Source organism: Ovis canadensis, chromosome 6 (genome assembly GCF_042477335.2).
Source record: "Ovis canadensis isolate MfBH-ARS-UI-01 breed Bighorn chromosome 6, ARS-UI_OviCan_v2, whole genome shotgun sequence".
Lineage (NCBI taxonomy): Eukaryota > Metazoa > Chordata > Mammalia > Artiodactyla > Bovidae > Ovis > Ovis canadensis.
In genome coordinates, this window is record NC_091250.1 from 132,494,097 (window position 1) to 132,516,143 (window position 22,047).

Genomic DNA, 22,047 nt, shown 5'->3' on the forward strand with positions numbered 1-22,047 from the left:
GGGGTTCCTCTCACCCTCAGTGCGGGCAGGGAGGCGTCACAGCAGGAGGGGACACAGCCGCGATATAAACCCCACTGCCACTGGCCCCGCCTGGGGGTCCCCCCGCCTGCACTCCCCTCCGCTCCCCACCCCCTCCCCCCGCCTGGAGCAGCTGCCGCCATGCGGGTGCACATGGCCTCTCTCCTCCGGTTCTGCCTTCCTCCGAGGGGAGTTGAGGTGTCAATCCCTCACGCCCCCCAGCGTCCACAAGCCTGACTGGAAGCCGTCGGTCTCAAGTGTCACGGGGAGCCTCTGTCCTCAGGAGCTGGGGACTTGGCAGACACCCAAGCGCTTCTTGGAGCGAGGAGCCCCAGGAGGAGACACCTCAGATCCTTGGCTGACCCTGAACCGGGCAGGCTGAGAGTAAGACTCCACGAATCCTGCGGTAGGAACGGGGCTGGACAGCTGGACGGGCAGAGCAGAGGCCCTGGCGGCTGTCCCTCAGGGTTCGAGGGGGTGGCTGCATCCTCGGTTTTCCTTTGAAACCCTCAAGGGGCCACATTTTAGGAGTAAAGTTGACATCTTAGGGCAAAACCATAACATCCCTCTCTTCCAGGTAGCCAACCAGTAATCCACAGGCCTGCTGGACAAAACCCGTTTTTCTTCAGACACAAGTAACAGAATCCATAGTCCACTATACAGTAACAAATTCTAGACGTGGGGGAAGAGGCATAGTGCAGATACAGCCACACAAATATAAGCTAACCAGAGGTATATGCAGCAGCTGCTGCTGAGTCGCTTCAGTCATGTCTGACTGTGCAACCCCATGGACTGCAGCCTACCAGGCTCCTCCGTCCGTGGGATTTTCCAGACAAGAGCACTGGAGTGGGGTGCCATTGCCTTCTCTGGCATGTGCAGCAGATGGTACTAAAAGAAATAAGGATACTGTGGAGATTGTTGAGGCTGGTCAGAAGCAATTCTGGATAAAAATACAGAAAGGAGGGCAGAGCATGGGGATGAGTAGACACAGATGAGTACTGATCGTTTAAAACAGTGACGTCTTGAAGGTTTTCAGACACGCAGACCACCACGAGAACTTTCTAGGTGGGGGAGCAGAGTGCTTAAGCAACTTACACACACAGGTTATAAGGTTTTGCGTTGATTCACAGTAGACTAATGAGTCACAGGAGCATATTACAATCTCTAGGGAAACCACTGAAGCAGTGATGGAAATACTTCATTAAAAAGTTACAGAGGGATTTCCCGAGCAGTCCGCTGGTTAAGACTCTATACTTCTCTAACTATTTGCTTGGCTGCACCGGGCCTTAGTTGCAGCGCTGCAGGGTCTTCAGGCTTTGTTGCAACAGTCAGGTCCTTCATCTGCGACGTGTGAACGCTCAGCTGTGGCAGGCGGGCCCCCAGCACTGGGAGTGTGGAATCCTAGCCACGGGACCAGGGGGAGGTCCCCGGACTCCACCTCTAATGCAGGGGCCTGGGGTTTGATCCCTGGTTGGGGATAAGAATCCCACCATGTGCAGCAGTGAATAAACTTACCAAATCCTCTGACTGAATAATGACGATTGTCACAGTGGACAAAAATAAGTCTTGGCTGTGTGCCCATCAGAAAAGATGAAGACACACCACGCCAACATTAGCCAAGAAAATCAGACAGTGCACTTTAAGACAAAAAATAGTACCAGAAATAAAGATCAACATCACATAAGGACAAACGTAAATTTATCAGGGATGTATAATATACCCAGATTTGCACAGAGCTAATAATAGCAATATAAAGCGTAAGAGCTAGATAAATACATAATAATAGCTGGAGATTTTAACATACCTTTCTCAGTAACTGAAAGAAGCAGGGGAAAAAAATCGGTAAGGATATAGAAGATTTAACCAAAATAATCTACCTGGCCTAATTCATATGTAGAATGTAAGTCACACCCAGCAAGTGCTAACTAATTCTTTCCAGGTGTACACGGAATGCTTCCGAGAGAGACACATTAGTGAGCCACAGCAATATTCCAAACAGTCTCATCACTGAATTGTGATTGCTGACCATCAGGATAGAACCACAACTCAGCAGCAGGATGGCAACTAATCAATTCCTAGCATATTTCTAAATGATCCACGGGGAAAATAAATACAATGGAAACTGGAAATGTTTTGAACTGAGTATAAATGAAAACACAAGTTGCTAAAAATTATGGAATACAGCGAGAGCAGTGGCCAGGGGAAGTGTGATGGCTCCGAAGCTGTGTGTTGGGATGAAGGGAGGTGAGACTTCAGCGATCGAAGTGCTCAACCCAAGATGCTAGGGAAGGAACTGCAAATTAAGCCCAAAGAAAATGGAAGGAAATAATAAAGGAGCAGAGTCAATGACATGGAAAGCAGACAAAAACCATCAATGCCGAGAGTGAGTTCTTCTAAACAGTAGTGAGGCTGAGAAACCCACAGCATGACTGATGAAGAAAGAAAACATAAACTGCTAAAATCCGGAGTCAAAGATGAGCATCACTACAGATCTCCAGGATGTGAAAAAGATGAGACAGTATGAAGAGTTCCTGGAGCTGATTCAGTGACGGCTTAGATGAAATGGATCGAGTCCTTCAGACACACAGGTCCCTAAACCTGAGCAAACAGGAAACCTGAACAGCCTTGTATCACTTACACAGATTGAAGCTGTAATTAAAGGTCTTTTCACAAAGGAAATTACAGTCTCGGATGACTCACTGGAGAATTCTTCCTAACGTCTAAGAAAGACATGTCAATATCCTACAGACTCAGGAAACCAAGTAGGAGTGCTCCCTAACTCATTTTACGACCCTGGAACGTGAGAGAGAGAAGGGACGGAGCAAAGTGACAGATCACTCTCGAACGTCGAGGCAAAAATCCTAAAAAAGTAAAAAGTATAACCAAGTGCAGTTTTTATTACAGGAATGTAAGATTGCTTGACATTAAAAAAAATAATGCAGCATAACAACAGATCAAACAAAAGCCAAACCCCCATGTGATCATCTCAACAGAAGCAGAAAGCAGCACACGGCAAAGTTCAGTAGCCACTCAGGCACCACCACCCGCCAAGCGAGGAGTAGGGCAGTTTCCTCAGTCTGGCCAAGGTGTGTGTCCGGAAGACCTGCAGCCAACTCTCCACTGGGCATGCCGAGTGCTCTCCCTGAGCCCCGTCAGGCCAGCTGCTCACTATTCTCCCTGCAGTTCACCTGGTACAGGAGCAATCGGGCGATAAAATGGAGACTAGGAAAATCGGATAAGAAGCAATAAAACTGGCCCTACTCACAGATGACAGATGGTGTATGTAGAAAACCCTGGGGGGCCTTCAGAAAACAGTTTAATCAGGAAGTCGACAATCTCAAGAGGCAAAGATGTCTGAATGTATGAAACATCTCTTGTACTCCTGTATGTTTTCAAATGGAAAAGCCAATTAAGAAAACCTGCTGTGAGTTGAATTGTGTCTCCCCCTAAAAATAAGTTCACCAAAAAATGTTGAAGTCCTAATCCCCAGAATGTGTGAACGTGCCCTCATTTAGAAAGTGTCTCTGCAGGTGTAATCTACGGTGATGTCCCCAAATCCAGTGACCTGCATCCTTAGAAGAAAAGGGCAAGAGACAGACTCGAGAGACAGCGCCGTATAGAGATGCAGGCCAGGACTGGAGTGACGCGTGGATGCGCCGAGGACGCCAGTGACCTAAGGGAGAGCTTTCTCCTCACCACCTCTAGAAGGAGCCAGTTCTGCTCACACCTGAATTCTAGATTTAAATCTTCCAGAACCTGGAGAACACATTTCTAAGCCATGTAGTTCGTGGCACTTTGTTATGGGAGCCCCACAAAACTAACGCATCACTTCAGTTTGGTCGCCCGGTCGTGTCCGACTCTTTGCGACCCCATGGACTCCCTGTCCATCACCATCTCCTGGAGCTTGCTCAAACTCATGTCCATCGAGTTGGTGATGCCATCCAACCCTCTCATCCTCTGTCGCCCCCTTCTCCTCCTGCCTTCAGTCTTCCCCAGCATCAGGGACTTTCCCCGTGAGTCAGCTCTTCACATCAGGTGGCCAAAGTGGTGGAATTTCAGCTTCAGCATCAGTCATTCCAGTGAGTATTCAGGGTTGATCTCCTTTACGATGGACTGGTTGGATCTCCTTGCAGTCCAAGGGACTCTCAAGAGTCTTCTCCAACACCACAGTTCAGAAGCATCAATTCTTCAGCACTCAGCCATCTTTATGGTTCAACTCTCAAATCTATACACGACTACTGGAAAAAGCATAACTCTGACTAGATGGGCCTTTGTTGGCAAAGTAATGTCTTTGCTTTTTAATATGCTGTCTAGGTTTGTCATAACTTTTCTTCCAAGGGGCAAGTATCTTGATTTCATGGCTGCAGTCACCATCTGCAGTGATTTTGGAGCCCAAGAAAATAAAGTCTCACAGTTTCCATTGTTTCCCCATCTGTTTGCCATGAAGTGACTGGACCGGATGCCATGATCTTTGTTTTTTGAATGCTGAGTTTTAAGCTAGATTTTTCACTCTCCTCTTTCACTTTCATCAAGAGGCTCTTTAGTTCCTCTTCGCTTTCTGCCATAAGGGTGGTGTCATCTGTGTATCTGAAGTTATTGATATTTCTCCCGGCAATCTTGATTCCAGCTTGTGCTTCATCCAGTCCGGGCTTTCTCATGACATATTCTGCATGTAAGTTAAATAAGCAGGGTGACAGTATATAGCGTTGACGTACTCTTCCCAGTTTGGAACCAGTCTGTTCTATGTCCGGTTCTAACTGTTGCTTCTTGACCTGCATACAGATTTCTCAGGAAGCAGGTAAGATGGTCTGGTATTCCCATCTCTTGAAGAATGATCCACACAGTCAAAGGCTTTTGCATAATCAATGAAGCAGATGTTTTTCTGGAATTCTCTTGCTTTTTCTGTGATCCAGTGGATGTTGGCAATTTAATCTCTGGTCCCTTTGCCTTTTCTAAATCTAGCTTGTACATCTGGAAGTTGATTCATGTGCTGCTGAAGCCTAGCTTGAAAGATTTTGAGCATTACCTTGCTAGCATGTGAAATGAGCACAGTTGTGTGGTAGTTTGAACATTCCTTGGCATTGCCCTTCTGTGGGATTAGGATGAAAACTTGGAAAACCACTAGGCCATTCAGATATGACCCTAAAAAAAAAAACCCCTTATGATTATATAGTGGAGATGACAAATAGATTCAAGGGACTAGATCTGGTAGACAGAGTGCCTGAAGAACTATGGATGAAGGTTTGCAACACCGCACAGGTGGTGGTGACCAAAACCATCCCCAAGAGAAAGAGATGCAAAAAGGCAAAATGTTTGTCTCAGGAGGCCTTACAAATAGCTGAGAAAGGAGAAGTGAAAGGCAAAGGAGAAAAGAAAGATATATGAATCTGAATGCAGAGTTCCAAAGAATAGGAAGGAGATAAGAAAGCCTTCCTCAGTGATCAATGCAAAGAAACAGAGGAAAACAATAGAAAGGGGAAGATTAGCGATCTCTTTAAGAAAATCAGAGACACCAAGGGAACATTTCATGCAAAGATGGGCTCAATAAAGGACAGGAACTGTATGGACCTAACAGAAGCAGAAGAGATTGAGAAGAGGTGGTAATGCTACACAGAAGAACTGTACAAAAAAGATCTTCATGACCCAGATAACCACGGTGGTGTGATCACTCACCTAGGGCCAGACATCCTGGAATGCAAAGTCAAGTGGTATAAGAAGTATTCCTACAAACAAAAAGCTAGTGGCGGTGATGGAATTCCAGTTGAGCTGTTTCAGATCCTGGAAGATGATGCTGTGAGAGTGCTGCACTCAATGTGCCAGCTAATTCGGAACACTCAGCAGTGGCCGCAGGACTGGAAACGTCAGTTTGCATTTCTCGTAGTTTCTGTTCACTTGTCGTTGAGTCCAGTTATTCCCGTCCAGTTTCTAATCAGCTGTCACTTGTATCTGGGATATTTTTCTCCCTTTGGATCTGGATCTTTTCTAATAGCTTCCAGTTCTTCCTCGTGTTCACGTGTTCCTTTACGTGCTTGAGCACAGAGTAAGAGTTTATCGGTCATTCTGAAGTCCTTGTCCGAAGATTCACCATCTTTGGTTCCATCTCTGCTGCTGTTTTGACGTCTCCTCTGCTTACGGCTTAGTTTCCTTCTTGGCATGGCCTGGATTCTAACACTTTGAACTGTACCTTGTCGTGCGGGACAGGTTTGTTTAAGTACTGTCGGGCTTTGTTCCAGCAGGCAGCGAAGTTAATACTTAGGACCGGTTTGCTCCTTCTGAGGCTCGTGTTCAGCCTTAGATTCCACCCAGGGGTTAGCAGAACCCCAGTGCTGAGCTCAGACCCCATGGAGGACTCCACGCCAGTGTCTGCGTGTCCTCGGGCCTCTGCGCCCTGGGTGGTGGAAACGCACCCCGGGCTTATGGAATGTACGCGGCTCTGCACAGATTGGTAGACCACGTGTGCAGCTGCCTCCAGGCAGGATGTGGGGGCTCTTCCCTCAGCAAACAGTGTTCCAACATCCAGAAGCAGCGTGTGGAACCTTGCCCTGGCCTCACACCCGCTGACGGCAGGAGCGCAGCTCCGCGGCTGCTCTCCCTGCCCAGCGTCCGGAGTCACAGCCACGCCCAGCGCGCTCAGCCCACGGCCGAGACCGCGTGGCGCCCGCCCGCCCACCTCTGCCAGGCGTCCTGTTTGGGGAGCAAGCCCTTCAGAGCTCAGGCTGTTCCGAATCTCCTCCCGCCCGCACCGCTGTCTCCCCTAACACTGGACGGCGGATCCCAAAGGAACAGCGACTGCCTGGCCGTGAGGATGAAGCAGGCAGGCCCTGCCACTCTGCCGGCCCCGTGATGACTTAGGGGCTTCGTGCTGAGGACAGTAACAGTAGGAACTGTGCGATGATGTTTTCTCCTTAAAAGAAAGAATGCGTTAATGAAATTGACAGGTGCCACATTTTGGCTTCTTAATGGAATGAGTGTGTAGGAGGCAAGTTTCAATCAAAGCCCACTTGGCTGTTTCTCTTCCAGCCTCAGCTCACTTACCTCTGTAACCGGCACGACGCCCTCCAAGGCTGGGCCCAGGCTCCCTCCGCCAGGCCTGCACTGCGGTGACCGGGAGAGGACCCGGCCTCACCCTGGAGCCTCAGCCTCCCGGGGCCCGAATCCACCCTCTTTCTTGTTCCCGGGACGCCCCCGTGAGGGACCAGGAATGCCAGGGGTGGTCCTGTGGGCCAGCTGGCTTCCAGGGGCTGGGAGGCTGAGATGAAGCAGGCCCGCTGGGCGGGGCGAGTGTGGAAGGTGGGGGGCACCCAGGGAACGGGGCGGGGTGGGGGGGGCACGGCCGGTCTGAGCTCAGCCGGGAGGGGAGGCACCCGGCCCTGCCGGGGTCCAGGGACGAAGCGGGGTTTGCACCTCCCTGAGGACCCCCCGCCGTGGTCACGGTCCGGCCTCACTGGCCTCAGTACCCTCTGTCGGACCATCCGACGCCCAGGAAAGACTGGCCCGCCGCGCGACCAAACCGCTCCTGCCTGCTGCCCTGGCCTCTCCTTGCAACCGCCGGCCCCTCCTGGACCCGGGACCCCAGACCCTGTCAGGGCCGCCCCAGCAGGAGAGCCACGCGAGCCCCTCCCTGCAGCCGGGCCTGGTCTGGGGCTCAGACCGCAGTCCCGTCTGCACGGCCCGTGAGGGAGGCCTCCAGTGGTGACCAAGGCGGCCGCGCTCTGAGCCGCCCGCCTCCTCTCAGCCCTCCCGGCAGCCTGCCCCCTGCACGCCCCGGGCATCGTCAGACGCCGCCAGGGCCACACAGCGGCAGGCCCTCGCGTGGAAGCCGCGTCACCCGGGGGCGGGAGCTAGTGTTGCAGGGCTGCGGGCAGCCGGGCCCCCAGGCTGTTGCGCCCCGCCCCCCTCCAGCGCCCCGCCCTCGCGCTCACCGCCGCCGCCCAGATAGCGCTGCCCAGATAGCGCCGGGCCCCGCTGGACGGAGGGCGGGCAGGGTGCCAGCGCTGCGACGTGCGGGTGGCGCCCGCTCTCCCCCCGCCCCCGGCACAAAGCGAGCAGACCAGGCCTCCTGCTGTACTAATGTATTCCATCTTTCAAAAAGAAAGACATGATTTTAATATTACTTAACAATATGTTAAAAAAGTAGCCAGGCAGGCTCCGTGTTAATACAGTTGTACACTCTACAGACTTCATGGTGTGAGTACTGGTGGGTGTTTGCTCGGAACGGTCTCGTTCTGCGGGGTCTTACACAAGCTGGCTACAAGTCGGGGGTCAGACACGGACGCGCGACGTGGACACTCTGGACAGTGGACTGTGGAGGACGGCGGGCCCGCCCGCCCGGGCCCCCGGTGGCCGCGGGTGGAGCTGGGCGGAGCCCCCCGGGGGCAGGTGGCAGGACAGGGCGAGACGCAGAGGGCCGGCCGCGCGGGGACGGCTCGTCCGGCCGGCTCACGCACAGACAACACGCACACGAGCTCACAGCGCGGCCGAGCAGCAGGCTCTCGTCGGGGGGCTGGGCCGGCCACCGCGCCACCCTCTCCAGCATCCTCGCTCAGTGGGCAGCAAAGGTGGCTTTTTTCAAGCTGAAGTTGGACCAGTTGATGGACAGTCTTTGTCGGGTCTGCCTGGCAGAATCCAAACAGAACCTGGAAGACAGGAAGCAGCACAGTCACGGGGTGGGGTGGGGGGGCGTGGCCCAGCCTGGCCGGAGCTGAGACCCCCAACAACCCCCGCCCCGGCTCTCCGCCGGGACCGAGGCCACGGCTGCTGGGGAGGGCGGTCCCCCCGTGGGACATCGGCCAGCGCCCTGGACACCCCTGCGGATCTGTGTCTTTTCCTCTCGGTCCGCAGGGAGAGGGCCCGGCTGGGCCCTGCCATGGCCGGCACCCTGCCCTCCCTTACCCACGAGTCACGAGGGTGTGACTGAAACACGACTCTGCACCACCAGGACACACAACACTCCCCCGCCGCCCTCCGGGCAGGTCAGCGCAGCCCGGCGCCCCCCCGGCCTGTCTGCTCTGCAGTGACGGCCAAGTTCTGCACTCAACGAGGGAAAGGATGTTTTCTTTCAAAACCTTCTGCATCATTTCTGAAATCCTCACCCTTCCCTCACTGATGTGGTAGCAGGAATCTGAATTAAACCATAAAATGGTACAGCTGTCCCTCGTCCAGCAGGGGCAGCGCTTCCACCTCATCCAGGGTCGACCTTGGAGCCGTGGCCCAGAGGACTCTGTCCAGGGAGGGGACGCCCCTTGGCCAGCCTGCCCACCCCCACCCACCCACCCTGGCGAAGGGGTGCACCGTCGCCCAGAACCCAAACCCCGAGTCCAGTGAGGCTGCCTTTTAGAGCTTCCGGAAGCTTCCACCTCTGCTGCCTCCTTCACACGCAGCCAGGGTGCTCAGCGGCTCCGGGACTGAACCCGAGCAAGGCTCAGGGGCGCTGCCAGCAGCCAGCCCACCGCCTCCCCCGACGCCAACCACTTCCCTCAGGCGTGTTCCATGCTGTCACACAGACACGCCCTCATGTGTGCGCGACACCCGTGTGCGGCTATGATGTAAAAGCCTGGGCACCCAGCCCCAGGCAAAAAACCCTGCACGGCCAAGCCCAGGCGCGGGGCTGAGCCCCAGACGCAGCCAGCCAGCCCGGCCTGGTCACCACAGGGCCTCACGGTTCTCTGCAGGGTCGGGACCTTGCAGGCGTCCTCAGGGGCTGGGGCTGACCTCTCCACTTGGCCGCGTCCTTCGCCACCGTGGGCGTGCGCTCCTGCCGTGAGACCGCACCAGGCTGAGCGGACAGGACCCTGGAGGGCGCTCCCCGTGCGGACACGGCGGGCCTGGGCGTGGGATCCCGGGGGCACAGGACAGGCCGTTCCAAGCTCAGTGGATCCGCCAAGCTCTTTTCCTCGGGGGCACCTGATGCTCCGCTTCTTGCCTGCAGTGGGGCCGAGCCCGGCCACTCCCAGCACCAGCTGGCTGAGGCCTCCACAGGGAACCCGTCACAAGCTCTCTGGGCCACTGACTGCTTCGTCTGCCCACCTGTCAAGAGGCCTGTCTGTCCACAACCACCTGCAAGGCTTGCACACCTGGATGTGAATCCTGCGGTGTGCTTGCTGCAGTTCTGTTTTCTCACTCTTTCTATTAAAGAGCAAGTTGTTGGCTTCAGTGTAGCTTATCAATCTTTTATTTTACGGTTGGTGGGTCTGAGAAGGGCTTCCCTGGTGACTCAGATGGTGAAGAATCTGCCTGCAATGCGGGAGACCTGGGTTCCATCCCTGAGTTGGGAAGATCCCCTGGAGAAGGAAATGGCTACTCCAGTGTTCTGGCCTGGAGAATCCCATAGACAGAGAGAGGAGCCTGGTGGGCTACAGCCATGGGGTCACGCAGAGTCGGGCACAACTGAGCAGCTGAGGCCAGCACATGACACAGAGAGTAAACACAGAGTGGACTAGCCGCCAGCCCGGGGCCCCTGCCGGCACCGAGCCCCGAGCCCGCCTCACCTCGGAAGCAATCACCAACCTGGCTCTTCACGCTGATCACCTCCGTGCCTTTCTTTACAGTCCTAACATCTGTGTATGCATCCCTGAACAAGACACTTCATTTCTAAAGACAGACTTCGCTGAGGCGTAACTGCCGCGCAGCACACTGCAGGGAGTGTCTGGGAAATGAGCCCATCGGGGAGGACACCGCACGCGTCCGCGCCGCCCCAGGTCTCCTGGCCGCCCTGGCCCCAGGCCAGCCACCCGCCGTCTGTCTCCCCACGCCGCCCCCGCTCCCTGGACCTCACTCCCGCAGCAGCCCTGGGTGGAGAGGCACCACCTGTCTGCTGGTGTGCGTGGCCCTGGGGGTCACTGCCAGGCTGGGGCTGTAAGTCAGTCTTGGCGCGAGCAGCCACTCTCCTCTCCCGTGAGCTTTCGCGGAGACCCCCGGAGAGGAGCTGCTGGACTGAACGGCAGGCACACTAAACAGTGCACTTCAGTCTGCCTGGTTCCAAGTCCCCGTGATGGCATCATCGTGTGCGCTCCTGCGTGCTGGGTCTTGTCTGACATGCAGTGTGTAAGGAGTGTCCACGGTGCACATGGCGCGGCTCCATCCCTTTCCCCTCCCAGGGCTGTATCGCAGGTCCGTCCCCACGTGCTCCAGAAACACTGCGTGGAATTCCACAGAACCCTTCCTGGGTTTTAAATCTACAGATAAACTCGGGGAAGCGCAACAGCTTAAGGTGCCAACCCTCCTGCGAGCGCACACGGAGCCTCGCAGACCTGGGTCTTCCACGCTCCTCTGTGGCCCGACTGACAGACACAGCACAGACTTCGGCGCTGTGATGACTGCTGTCTTTATTCAAACTCCGTTTCTGTGTTACCGAGGTGGAGAGAACAGCAGCTGACTTCGGCGCACTCACCCTACAGCCGGCTCAGCCACACAGATCAGCCGCTCTGAGTGAAAGCCTGCGTCCTCCCTGCAGGCCTCGGGCCCCTGGTCTCCGCTCCTGTCCCTCTGTCTGTCCCGCGTACCGTGCGCAAGGCCGAGCAGCAGCAGCGCTGACGGCAGGTCCGCTCCACAGGCGCTTCCACACTCCTCCCCCTTTGGAAGATGCTCCACCCACGTCTCTCTCTCTGCTGGTGAATCCCTTTTTTCAGGATAAAGATATTTCCTTCCACTGCTTACTGTTTTTTCTTTAATTAATTATGAATGGGTCCTAAGATCTTAGCAAAGGTATTCTCTGAACCCACTGAAATGACTGCATGCCTCTTCTCTCATAATGTAGCAGAAAACACTTCCTAATAGTAATTCAGTCCTGGAATAAGCCAGTTTTGTCACATGCAGCTTTTTAAAAACATACTGTTGTGACTTGGAATGTGAGCATTTTCTTGATGACTTCACATCTGACACTTGAGAGAAACGAATCTGCGGTCGTCCATTTTCTCTGGGGCTGGTTTTAGCAGCTTTTGGTATCACTGTTGCACTTCTTTCCTAACATGAAGCGGGGGGACTTCCCTGGAGGTCAGTGCCCAAGACTGGTTTTTAATGTTTTCAAAGAATCAAATTTTGGCTCTGCTGATCTCGGGTTCCTGTTTCATTATTTCTCTTATGTATTATCTCCTTTGTTTCACTTTCTTCCAGTTTATTCTATTGTTGCTTTTCTAATTTCTCAAATGAAATCCTAACTCACTAATTTCCAGGTTTTTACTACCCAACTCCAGCATTTAAGGCTTCAGTGGAAGTGCTCCCAAGAGCAAGCCTTTTCTCAGGCTTTCCTACAGCACAGCTGACTGACAATGTGCGCTGCTCTGCTGTGCACTGGAGCGGCTCAGCTACGCCTCTGCGCCTTTCCATCTCCTCCGTGCGGGTGATCCCAGGACACTGCATGCAGCTCCCGGCGCCGCTCTGCGGGAGGACCTTGCTGTCCCCCGATTCTGCACGGAGGCGCCTGCTCACCCGTTCTCCGCGGAGCAGTTTGCATCTCCTAATCCCGCACTCCTACTCCGCCCTCCGCAACCTCCCTCCCCTGGCGACACCAGACTGCGCTGCAGGCCTGTGACTCTGCTTCTGCCTCACAGACAGGCTCCCATGTGCCGCAGTTCACATTCCACACAGGACTGACATCATGGGATACTCACCTTTTCCTTTCTTACTTCACTTACTAGGATCGTCTCTAGGTCCATCCATGTTGCTGCAATGGCATCATTTCATTATTTTTATGGCTGGTTAATATTCCATCGTGTCTGACTTTTTGTGACCGAATGGACTGCAGCACGCCAGGCCTCCCTGTCCATCACCAACTCCCGGAGCTCACTCAGACTCACGTCCATCAAGTCGGTGATGCCATCCAGCCATCTCATCCTGTCGTCCCCTTCTCCTGCCCCCAATCCCTCCCAGCATCAGAGTCTTCAAATGAGTCAGCTCTTGACATCAGGTGGCCAAAGTACTGGAGTTTCAGCTTCAGCATCAGTCCTTCCAATGAACACCTAGGACTGATCTCCTTTAGAATGGACTGGCTGGATCTCCTTGCAGTCCAAGGGACTCTCAAGAGTCTTCTCCAACACCACAGTTCAAAAGCATCAATTCTTTGGCGCTCAGCTTTCCTTATAGTCCATCTCTCACATCCATACATGACCACTGGAAAAACCATAGCCTTGACTAGATGAACCTTTGTCAGCAAAGTAACGTCTCTGCTTTTTAATATGCTGTCTAGGTTGGTCCTAACTTTTCTTCCAAGGAGCAAGTGCCTTTTAATTTCATGGCTGCAGTCACCATCTGCAGGGATTTTGGAGCCCCCAAAATAGTCTCTTACTGTTTCCATTGTTTCCCCATCTACTTGCCATGAAGTGATGCCATGATCTTAGTTTTCTGAATGTTGAGTTTTAAGCCAATTTTTTCGCTCTCCTCTTTCACTTTCATCAAGAGGCTCTTCAGCTCTTCGCTTTCTGCCATGAGGTGGCCTCGTCTGGTATCTGGCCTTATCCACATCTCTCCCGGCACTCTTGATTCCCGCCCGTGCTGCATCCTTCCAGCCCAGCGTTTCTCGTGATGTCCTCTGCATGTCAGTTAAATGAGCAGGGTGACAAGATACAGTAGCCTTGATGTACTCCTTTCCTGATTTGGAACCAGTCTGTTGTTACATGTCCAGTTCTAACTGTTGCTTGCTGACCTGCATACAGATTTCTCAGGAGGCAGGTCAGGTGGTCTGGTATTCCCATCTCTCTCAGAATTTTCCACAGTTTATTGTGGTCCACACAGTCAAAGGCTCTGGCATAGTCAATAAAGCAGAAGTAGATGTTTTTCTGGAACCCTCTTGCTTTTTCGATGATCCAACAGATGTTGGCAATTTGAGCTCTGGTTCCTCTGCCTTTTCTAAATACAGCTTGAACATCTGGAAGTTCACTGTTCACGTCCTATTGAAGCCTGGCTTGGAGAATTTTGAGCATTACTTTGCTAGCGTGTGAGATGAGTGCAATTGTGCGGGAGTTTGAACATTCTTTGGCATTGCCTTTCTTTGGGACTGGAATGAAAACTGACCTTTTCCAGTCCTGTGGCCACTGCTGAGTTTTCCAAATTTGCTGGCATATTGAATGCAGCACTTTCACAGCATCATTCTTTTAGGACCTGAAATAGCTCAGCTGGAATTCCATCACCTCCACTAGCTTTGTTCATAGTGATGCTTCCTAAGGCCCACTGACTTCGCATTCCAGGATGTCTGGCTCGAGGTGAGTGATCACGCCATCGTGGTTATCTGGGTCATGAAGCTCTTTTGTGTACAGTTCTTCTGTGTGTTCTTGCCCCCTCTTCTTAACATCTGCTGCTTCTGTTAGGTCCCTACTGTTTCTGTCTTTTATTTTGCCCATTTATTGTGTCTAATTCTCTGTAAAGCCCAAATTGCTTTTTGTATCTTGAGGCTGTTTTATTAAACACGTAGGTTTAAAATTCCTATTTCTTCCTAACAAATGGAGCATTTTATCATTAGGAGCAAACTCCACCTATCCCTTGTGTTAAAATGCATTTCATCTGAGAATAGCACAGCTGGAGCAGAGCTGTCTTTCTCTGTGTTTCCCCCTCTCTTTTCTGAGAAAACAGTCTTATTTACTTTTGGCCACGCTGGCTCTTCGTGGCTGTTCGCCGGCTGCAGTGAGCTGGGCTGCTCCTGGTGGCGACGTCTCCTGTCGGGGAGCCCGGGCTCAGGCAGCTGCGGGGCCTGGGCTGGGTGGCCCTCTGCAGGTGGGACCTCTCCAGACTGCGGTGAACACGCGTCTCCCGTGCTGGCAGGCAGGTTCTCCACCACCGAGCCCCCAGGGGAGCCCCCTGTCCCTTTCCAGTACAGTTCAGGTTATTTTCTCGTATACAGCATATACACGTATTTATGTGTATATACATTAAAAAAACACCACAGTCTGACAAACTCTGCTCTTTCTGCTTGCTGCCTGTAATGGGCACTGAGACAACTGGACTTCTGCCATCTTTGTAGAATCTATTGTGCTCTCTCTACACTTGTTTTTTGAGTTTTTATTTTTTTCCTCCTACTGATTACCAGTTTATACATTTTATTTCTATTATTTTAATGTTTGCTATTAAAATTGTGTCCAGCCCATTTAGGTTCAGTCTGAATGGTAACTACCCTAGCAATGAAAAAGGGGCTGAGGATACTCAGCTCTGATTACATCACACCGAGCAGATGTGCTGCTGATGCTCAGTACTGGGGCTCCTTTATGTATAATGTCAATCAGACATTTACCAAGATTCACCAGGAAGCTGTTTCCTTCCTTCCTTCCTGTATCAGACTAATCTCCTGAGCTCAGTTTCCCTTTTCTTGTGCCTTGCTGTATGGCTCCTGAGATCCTAGCTCCCTGACAGGCAGGGAACCATGCCCCTGCAGCGTAAGCACAGAGGTAACCACTGGACTGCCGAGGAATTCCCGATTTCCGTTTTTGACAGTGTAATTTTACAGCTTCCTTTTAAACAGGTCTCCCCGCAGCACGCCCCTGCAGCCCTTCTTTATCACGGGGAAGGAGAACTTGGGGGGGTTCATGCTTGCGGACTGGCAGTCTTCTCCGACACCAGGCATCGCCCATGGTCTCTGACTTTGAACGCCACGTGGAGCAGCGGAGTTCTGTTCGTTTACCCTATTGGTACAGGCTGTGCTTCTGATTCTGTAGATTCGCGTTTCTCATCAGCTCTGCAAATCCTGTCTCTTTAAATCCTGCTTTCCCACCGTCTCTCCCTCTCCTCTCAGAGGGGCTTCAGCTAGACGTGCGTTAGACTGGGCCTCCTCGTCGCCTGACCCTTCGTCCACACTTTCTATTCTCCTTACCTCTCGGTGCATTCCAGCGTGCCTTCCAGTTCACCCATTCCCTCTTCAGCAGTGTCGAATCTATCACCTGTCTGTCAAGACCTTGATTTTAACAAGTCTGTTTTCACTTCCAGATTTTTATTGTTTTTCCTAAGTCCTGGGTGCTTGACAATCTTTGTTTATAATAAGTCATCTATGATTATAAGCTGCAGGAATCCTGCAGGTCCACCTTGGGGAAACTTTCCTCCGAAGTGTCACCAACATCCCAGAAATGCCCTATTATTCCATTCCCTGCCCTCCAGAACCCAGCTTCAGGGCAAACTGTGGAAGAATTCAATAATTTAGCTGTACCTTCCTTTGGACTTTGTACAAACACGTTCATATCATCTGAGAATGACAATTCCACGTCTTCATCTGAATCCTTATCCCTTTGTTTCATTTTATGTCTTTAGAAATAAAAGCTGTGATAAGAGGCATCCTTATTAACATTATTAATCTCAAAGAATAGCTTTTAACGTTTCACCGTTAACTATAACATCCGCTGTATTTTATGGATACGCTGCATTATGCTAAGGATGTGCCTTCTGTCCTAGTTAAGAGTTTCCATTGTGAAAGCTTAACTTTAGCAAATGCTTTATCATCTCCTAAGAGGTAAAACACACACACATTATACAATAAACATAGTTTTCAAAAACACTTAGAATTTCCTATCTCAAATATGAATTAATGACACTGGAAAATGCTTCTTTTTTGAGTGTGTGTGTTTTCTGAAACAAAGAATTAAAGTACTGCTAAATAAAGAACAAAGCACTTTAAAGAAATTTCTTGCCGTAACTCAAATAAGACAAAGTATTACTGAAATTATGACAAACACTATTAAACATGTCTGCATACCAGAAAAATGGAATACATTATCCAAAACGTTGCTTTTCACCTTAAGAGCGTGCCCTGTCCCTGCTCCAGCACCAGCACACACAGAGATCAGGGGGGAGATCTGTGAGAACAAAGGCGTGAGCCCCGGCGACGCCGCGAGCCCAGCTCCACACCCACGGGGAAGGGGGTGGTGGCCGTGAGGGCAAGGAGGCCAGCGCATGTGCAGGGGTGTGGGTGGGGCACGGCACAGTGGCCAGGCTGCGGGGCCGCTGACACGACCTCTGCCCCAGACTGACGGCAGTGCTCTGGGAGGGACATGCACGGCACCACGGAACCCCTGCTGCCTCAGACGCCAGGCCTAACCCTTACCTTTTGAAATATTCCACTTCCCTCTCCGTCTCATCCATGTCCACGCTGTCTAGGTCGATATCTTTAGGCAGAAAGACATCATCTGCAAAGTGAAAGAGGCAAGTCAGCTGAGCGGCAGACCATCTTACCAGAACGGAGCAAAGCACTTGGTTTTACTTCAACCGCTTCACAAACTAACAACCTTTCCCAGGATGAGATTTTGCAAAGGGCCAGAGGTGGGCGGATACCGTGGGATGAGCTGACTCGTGTGGAGCAAAGGCCCCGCAGAGGTGGCGCAGGGGCTGCGGCCTGGGGAGAGCCCTCGAGAGGCCACGCTCCCGGTCCCCGGTCCCCACTGGAGGGGCAGGGGCAGGGCTGCCAGCAGACGTGAGGCACGTCTGGGCCCTGGACCAAGCCTCTGGAGAAACCCGGCTCTCCCAGGCCTTCAGCTCACTCGAGCACCCTCCAGAGACTTTATCATCAGCCTGAGGCTGTCCCAACCAAAGAGTAAGGCTGTCTTTCAGTCTGCAGGTGAGGAGCCCTCTTTGGAGACAGGTTACAGCAGGCAGCCTCGGCACCTCTGGGGTCCTTAACTCTCTCCTCTGCTTTGCCCTCAGTACGGGGCCTGCAAGATGTGGTGCGCTTCCTGCCTGAGCTCAGGTGCCAGAGGCTCCATCCATGCACACCTACACACTGTGGGGGCTGGGGTGAGGGGCGTGGTGCCCACGCACCAGTAGGCTCCACCCAAGGAGCGTGCAGGCCGCCGCTGCTGCTCTGTGCAAGGCCGCTCCCCACCGCAGCATGGCACAGCTTTTGCGATCTTCCCTGAAGCCTCTCTCTCCTCCTCTCACTGGGCGTTTGCACAGGAGTGTGACAGAGCACCCCCGCTAACACAGTCACAGAGGCGGAGCCGCGGCCTGGCTGCACACCAGCTGCCCGCAGTTCTGAGGGGTCCCAGCGGCAGGCGGGGGCCATCACACCCACGCGCCACAGCAACGCTGCCCCCAGGACCAGCAGGACCACAGCCCCCTGCGGAGCTTACTGCCTGGGTCCTTCCCTGAAGCCCTGTCCCCCTGGCTTCACCCACAGCTGGACGCCAACACCACCATCCCATCCCAACCTCCGCTGGGCCACACGTGCACAGAGCCACCTCCTCCGTGCAGCCACCCTAGGTGGGCGCAGCCACACCCCTCCACTTCCGCTCCTCACGATCCCGCCCCCGGTCAGCAGTCTGGGCACGCCCCTTGTCAATCGCCAGGGACGCCTGTGCCCCATCCCTGCTGCTGCTTCCTGCCGTGCACCCCGCCCCACCCCCCCATCCACTCACTGTCGCGCCTTCACCAGTCTCCTCCCCTCGCAGAGACCGCTCTCCAGGCCTCGGTGCACACCTCCCAGCAGCACCGCCCGGGGGGGGGGCGGGGCGGGGGGGCGGGCGCGGGGCGCCGGCACGCTCGGGGACACTGCACGCGAGGAGAGAGGTAGTGAGCCAGGAGGTTTATGAGTTAAGAAGACGACGACCTGGAAAGCCCAATCGCAAGCTGCTCCACAGATATGACAGTTCCAGAAGAAGAGCAGCTTCAACCACACACACACAAAAACAGCAGGAGGTGGTCTTCCGGAGACGCTGCCTCTATAAAGTGATTTCTGATACTCTTCTGATTAGAACAGACAACCAGGGTCAAAAATCGTGGTGCAAGGAAAAAGTAGGATGAATCTATAGCCAGGTTCAGTACTGGACAGACATTTTTTGCACAAATAAACTGTAGTAACCAGAGTGGAGAGAAAGATGACCTAAGACCAGGCCTGGCTGGCTGCTCACGTGCAGACCACGGAAACCGCAGGCTTCTCTGGAGCTCGGAGGACTTGCCCCGGCCCTGATGGAGGACACGCGCCCAGAATCTCTGCAGGAGGTGGGCACCTGCTGTGCTCACTCGCGGGCAGGCCTACGAGCACCACGTGCTCTGACGACACAGCGCAGCCAAGAGTGGGGCGAGAAGGGACCTCAAAGTGGGGAGCGGAGCGGAGGCGCTGCGAGAGGCTGCCCGCGGCAGGGAGCAGGGCCACGCCCACCAGGAGCAGGGCGGGGCGCCAGCAGAGAGCCACACGTGTTCTGAAACAGGGACACGGCACCCAGAGAGAGAGGCCACACAGGAAACAGGTCTACTAATCACTCAGTCATGTCAGGGCTGTCCGATCAGTACACGGAAAGGGGCTCACCTCACCTGCGGTGCGTAAGACTGTCAATACGGCTCACACAGCAGGACTCAGGTGTCAAAATACAAGGCAACGACCTAAAACCAAGCGACTCAGAAAGGCCAGAAACGGAGGGAGGATGACAAGGGTGCCTGCCAGGCAAACAGAAGCAAAGGGACAAAGGAGAAGTCAGGCCAAGAGCAAGAAGCACAACAGAAAGGAGAGCCTGAACAATAAAAGCCACGGTTCAGTAAGGAATTGTTAGGGATGTGCACCAAGTAACACAGAAGCCGCCTCTGTAAAACAAAACACAGGGAAAAGGCCTCGATAATAAATAACAGAACATGGGTTAAGAGGGCAAAAGCCAAGAAAGTTATGGAAGACTCAAATATAATTCAAAATATATCATGGATATAAACGTATTTAGACATAGATTTATACCATGAAAACAGAGAAAATATACTTTTATCTCAGATGCACACAGAGAAACCACAAAAACTAGTCACAAAAATGATACCAGGAATTTAAAATCACCAGTAATTAAAAGCAGAAATATAAACACTACTCTTGAATCACAGAGTCCAAAACCTAGAAATAATTAATATAACAGAGGTTCTCCCATCTGGAAAGCTAAAAGCCACCTATTAAACTACTGGGTTAAAGGGGGTAAAAACTACATGGAAATTACTGAATTTCTAAAAAAGAAACCAAGTGGAAATATTATCTGATATTATGAGATATACTTAAAGGGAAAGTTCAGAGAAAAATTTTTCAGAGAAATATTCAAAGTGTTACTTTGATCAATAAAACTGAAAGAATGAAAAGAAATGAACTCAATTCCCAAGTGGAAAAGTTGTAAAGAACAATGAAGTGAAACCAAAAAAGGCACAGGAAAAAAAGATAAAAATGGAAACTAATCCAGCAGAGGAAAGAATAGAAATATCCCTAATTACTAAATCAAGAGTCTTTAAAAAAAATTATATAAACTATTTTAGAGTCCAACAATAGGGAGAAAGGAAGCACAAATGTACAATATAGGAAATGACGGGAGGAAAACCACCATCGAAAGAAATTTTTTAAAAAGAATGTACTTTGGGGACATCCATGGTGGTCCATTGGTAAAGAATCCACCTTCCAACGCAGGGGACGCAGGTTCAAACCCTGGTCGGGGAACCAAGATCCCACATGCCTTGGGGCAAGGAAGCCGGGTGCCACAGCACAGCTAAAAACAAACAAACAAACAAACGCCTGTGCTCCGCAGGCATCTGTGCAACTAGGCTGGAAAACTAGCTGGACCGATAGTTTAGCACAGAAACATAGTTAACAAAAATTAACCTCATAAAACACAGAAATACCTTAACAAACCAATTACCACAGAGGACAGAGAGAATGTTATCAGGAAACTACCCGCAAAAAAGGCGCCAAGCCCAGGGGGCTGCACGGGAGACTCCCCTCAAATCACTAAATCCTCACGGTCCCAGTGGAGGGAGAATTTCTCACCAATACTGAAAATGAAAAAAAAACCTTCCTAATCATTATGAGGTGCAACAGGTCTAAGAAGAAAAACGTTTACACAGATGCTAGAAAACCTCTGACAAAAACCAGCTCCCTCTTGGTAAAATATTTCTTAAAAGTAGGAATTATTGGATATTTTCTTAACGTGATAAACTATATGAACCTTAAAGCCAAAATCTTAATATAGAAATATCAAACGTTTCCAGTAAGTTTAGGAATGATGCAGTCAGGCAAGAGAAAACGAGGCCTAAGGACTGGAAAAGCAGAAGTGAAGCTTTCTCTCTGCGAACGGATGACAGAAAAGCTGAGGGAATCCACGAGACTGAAGGAACTCACTCGGGTGGAAGGCGGGAAGCTAAGGCGCAGGAAGCAGCGGTTTTCACGCATGAACACAAAGGCCAGGCGGAGGAGCGCGAGCCACGGGCCCGGGCGAGCCCAGCGGCCCCATTAAGAAAGGGTGCCGAGACGAGCAAGGCTCGCTGTGGTAACACACGCTTAACTAAACATACCCAAAGCTCGTCTCAACACGGAGCCAAGGGAACAACCACCGGAGGCACCCTGCGTTTCTTCGTGGTGGGTTTAATGGTGTGCATGCGCATGCTCACAATCCCCTCAGCCTGCACTCTGAGCATCTCCGCGCTCAGGGGTTTCACATGCCTGGCTACTGCGCTGGATGGTCCAAAGTTAGAACGTAAGATGGCAGAAAACAGCTCATTCAAATTAGAAGCAAGAAGACTAATACTTAGGAATAAGCTCGATAAGAAATGTGAAAAACCTCTTAAAGAAAACGTGAAACGTTCCAAAAAGAGATCAAGTGGATTTGAACACACGGAAAAACGCCCCCTGTGCTTGGTAAGGACAAACAACAGCATATAAACCAATTCTTCCTAAATTAAGCTATAAATTTAGCACAGTACCAATAAAGATATCAACAAAGGTTTTTCTTTTTTAAGGGCGTTAGGCACATTTATGAGCTTCCCTGGTGGCTCAGAAGTTAAAGCGTCTGCCTGCAGTGTGGGAGACCCGGGTTCGATCCCTGGGTTGGGAAGATCCCCTGGAGAAGGAAATGGCAACCCACTCCAGTGTTCTTGCCTGGAGAATCCCATGGAGGGAGGAGCCTGGTGGGCTACAGTCCACAGGGTCGCAAAGAGTCAGAGTCGACTGAGCGGCTTCACTTTCACTTTCTTTACTTTCAGGCACATTTACACCAAAGTTCCTATGGGAATACAAACCCGAACAGCCGAGAAAACACTGGAAAAGCCTGAGGAGAGAAGAGCCGTCCCAGCAGCTCACCCGGCACACCCAGGGCGGGCGGACAAGCAGGGGGA

General features: G+C 52.1%; 1 protein-coding gene across 3 annotated transcripts in view; it reads right to left on the minus strand.

Moving 5' to 3' along the window:
• Positions 1-8,078: 8,078 nt before the first annotated feature.
• Positions 8,079-22,047, minus strand: part of FAM193A (family with sequence similarity 193 member A) — a 149,326-nt gene continuing 135,357 nt past the window's right edge. For all 3 annotated transcript variants that reach the window (XM_069594895.1, XM_069594894.1, XM_069594896.1), the window contains exons 20-21: positions 17,033-17,114; positions 8,079-8,654 (exon numbers count right to left, since the gene is read on the minus strand). In XM_069594895.1, the coding sequence (XP_069450996.1) occupies positions 8,561-8,654; positions 17,033-17,114 (176 nt within the window). In that variant the 3' untranslated portion in view covers positions 8,079-8,560. The remainder of the gene's footprint in view (positions 8,655-17,032; positions 17,115-22,047) is intronic.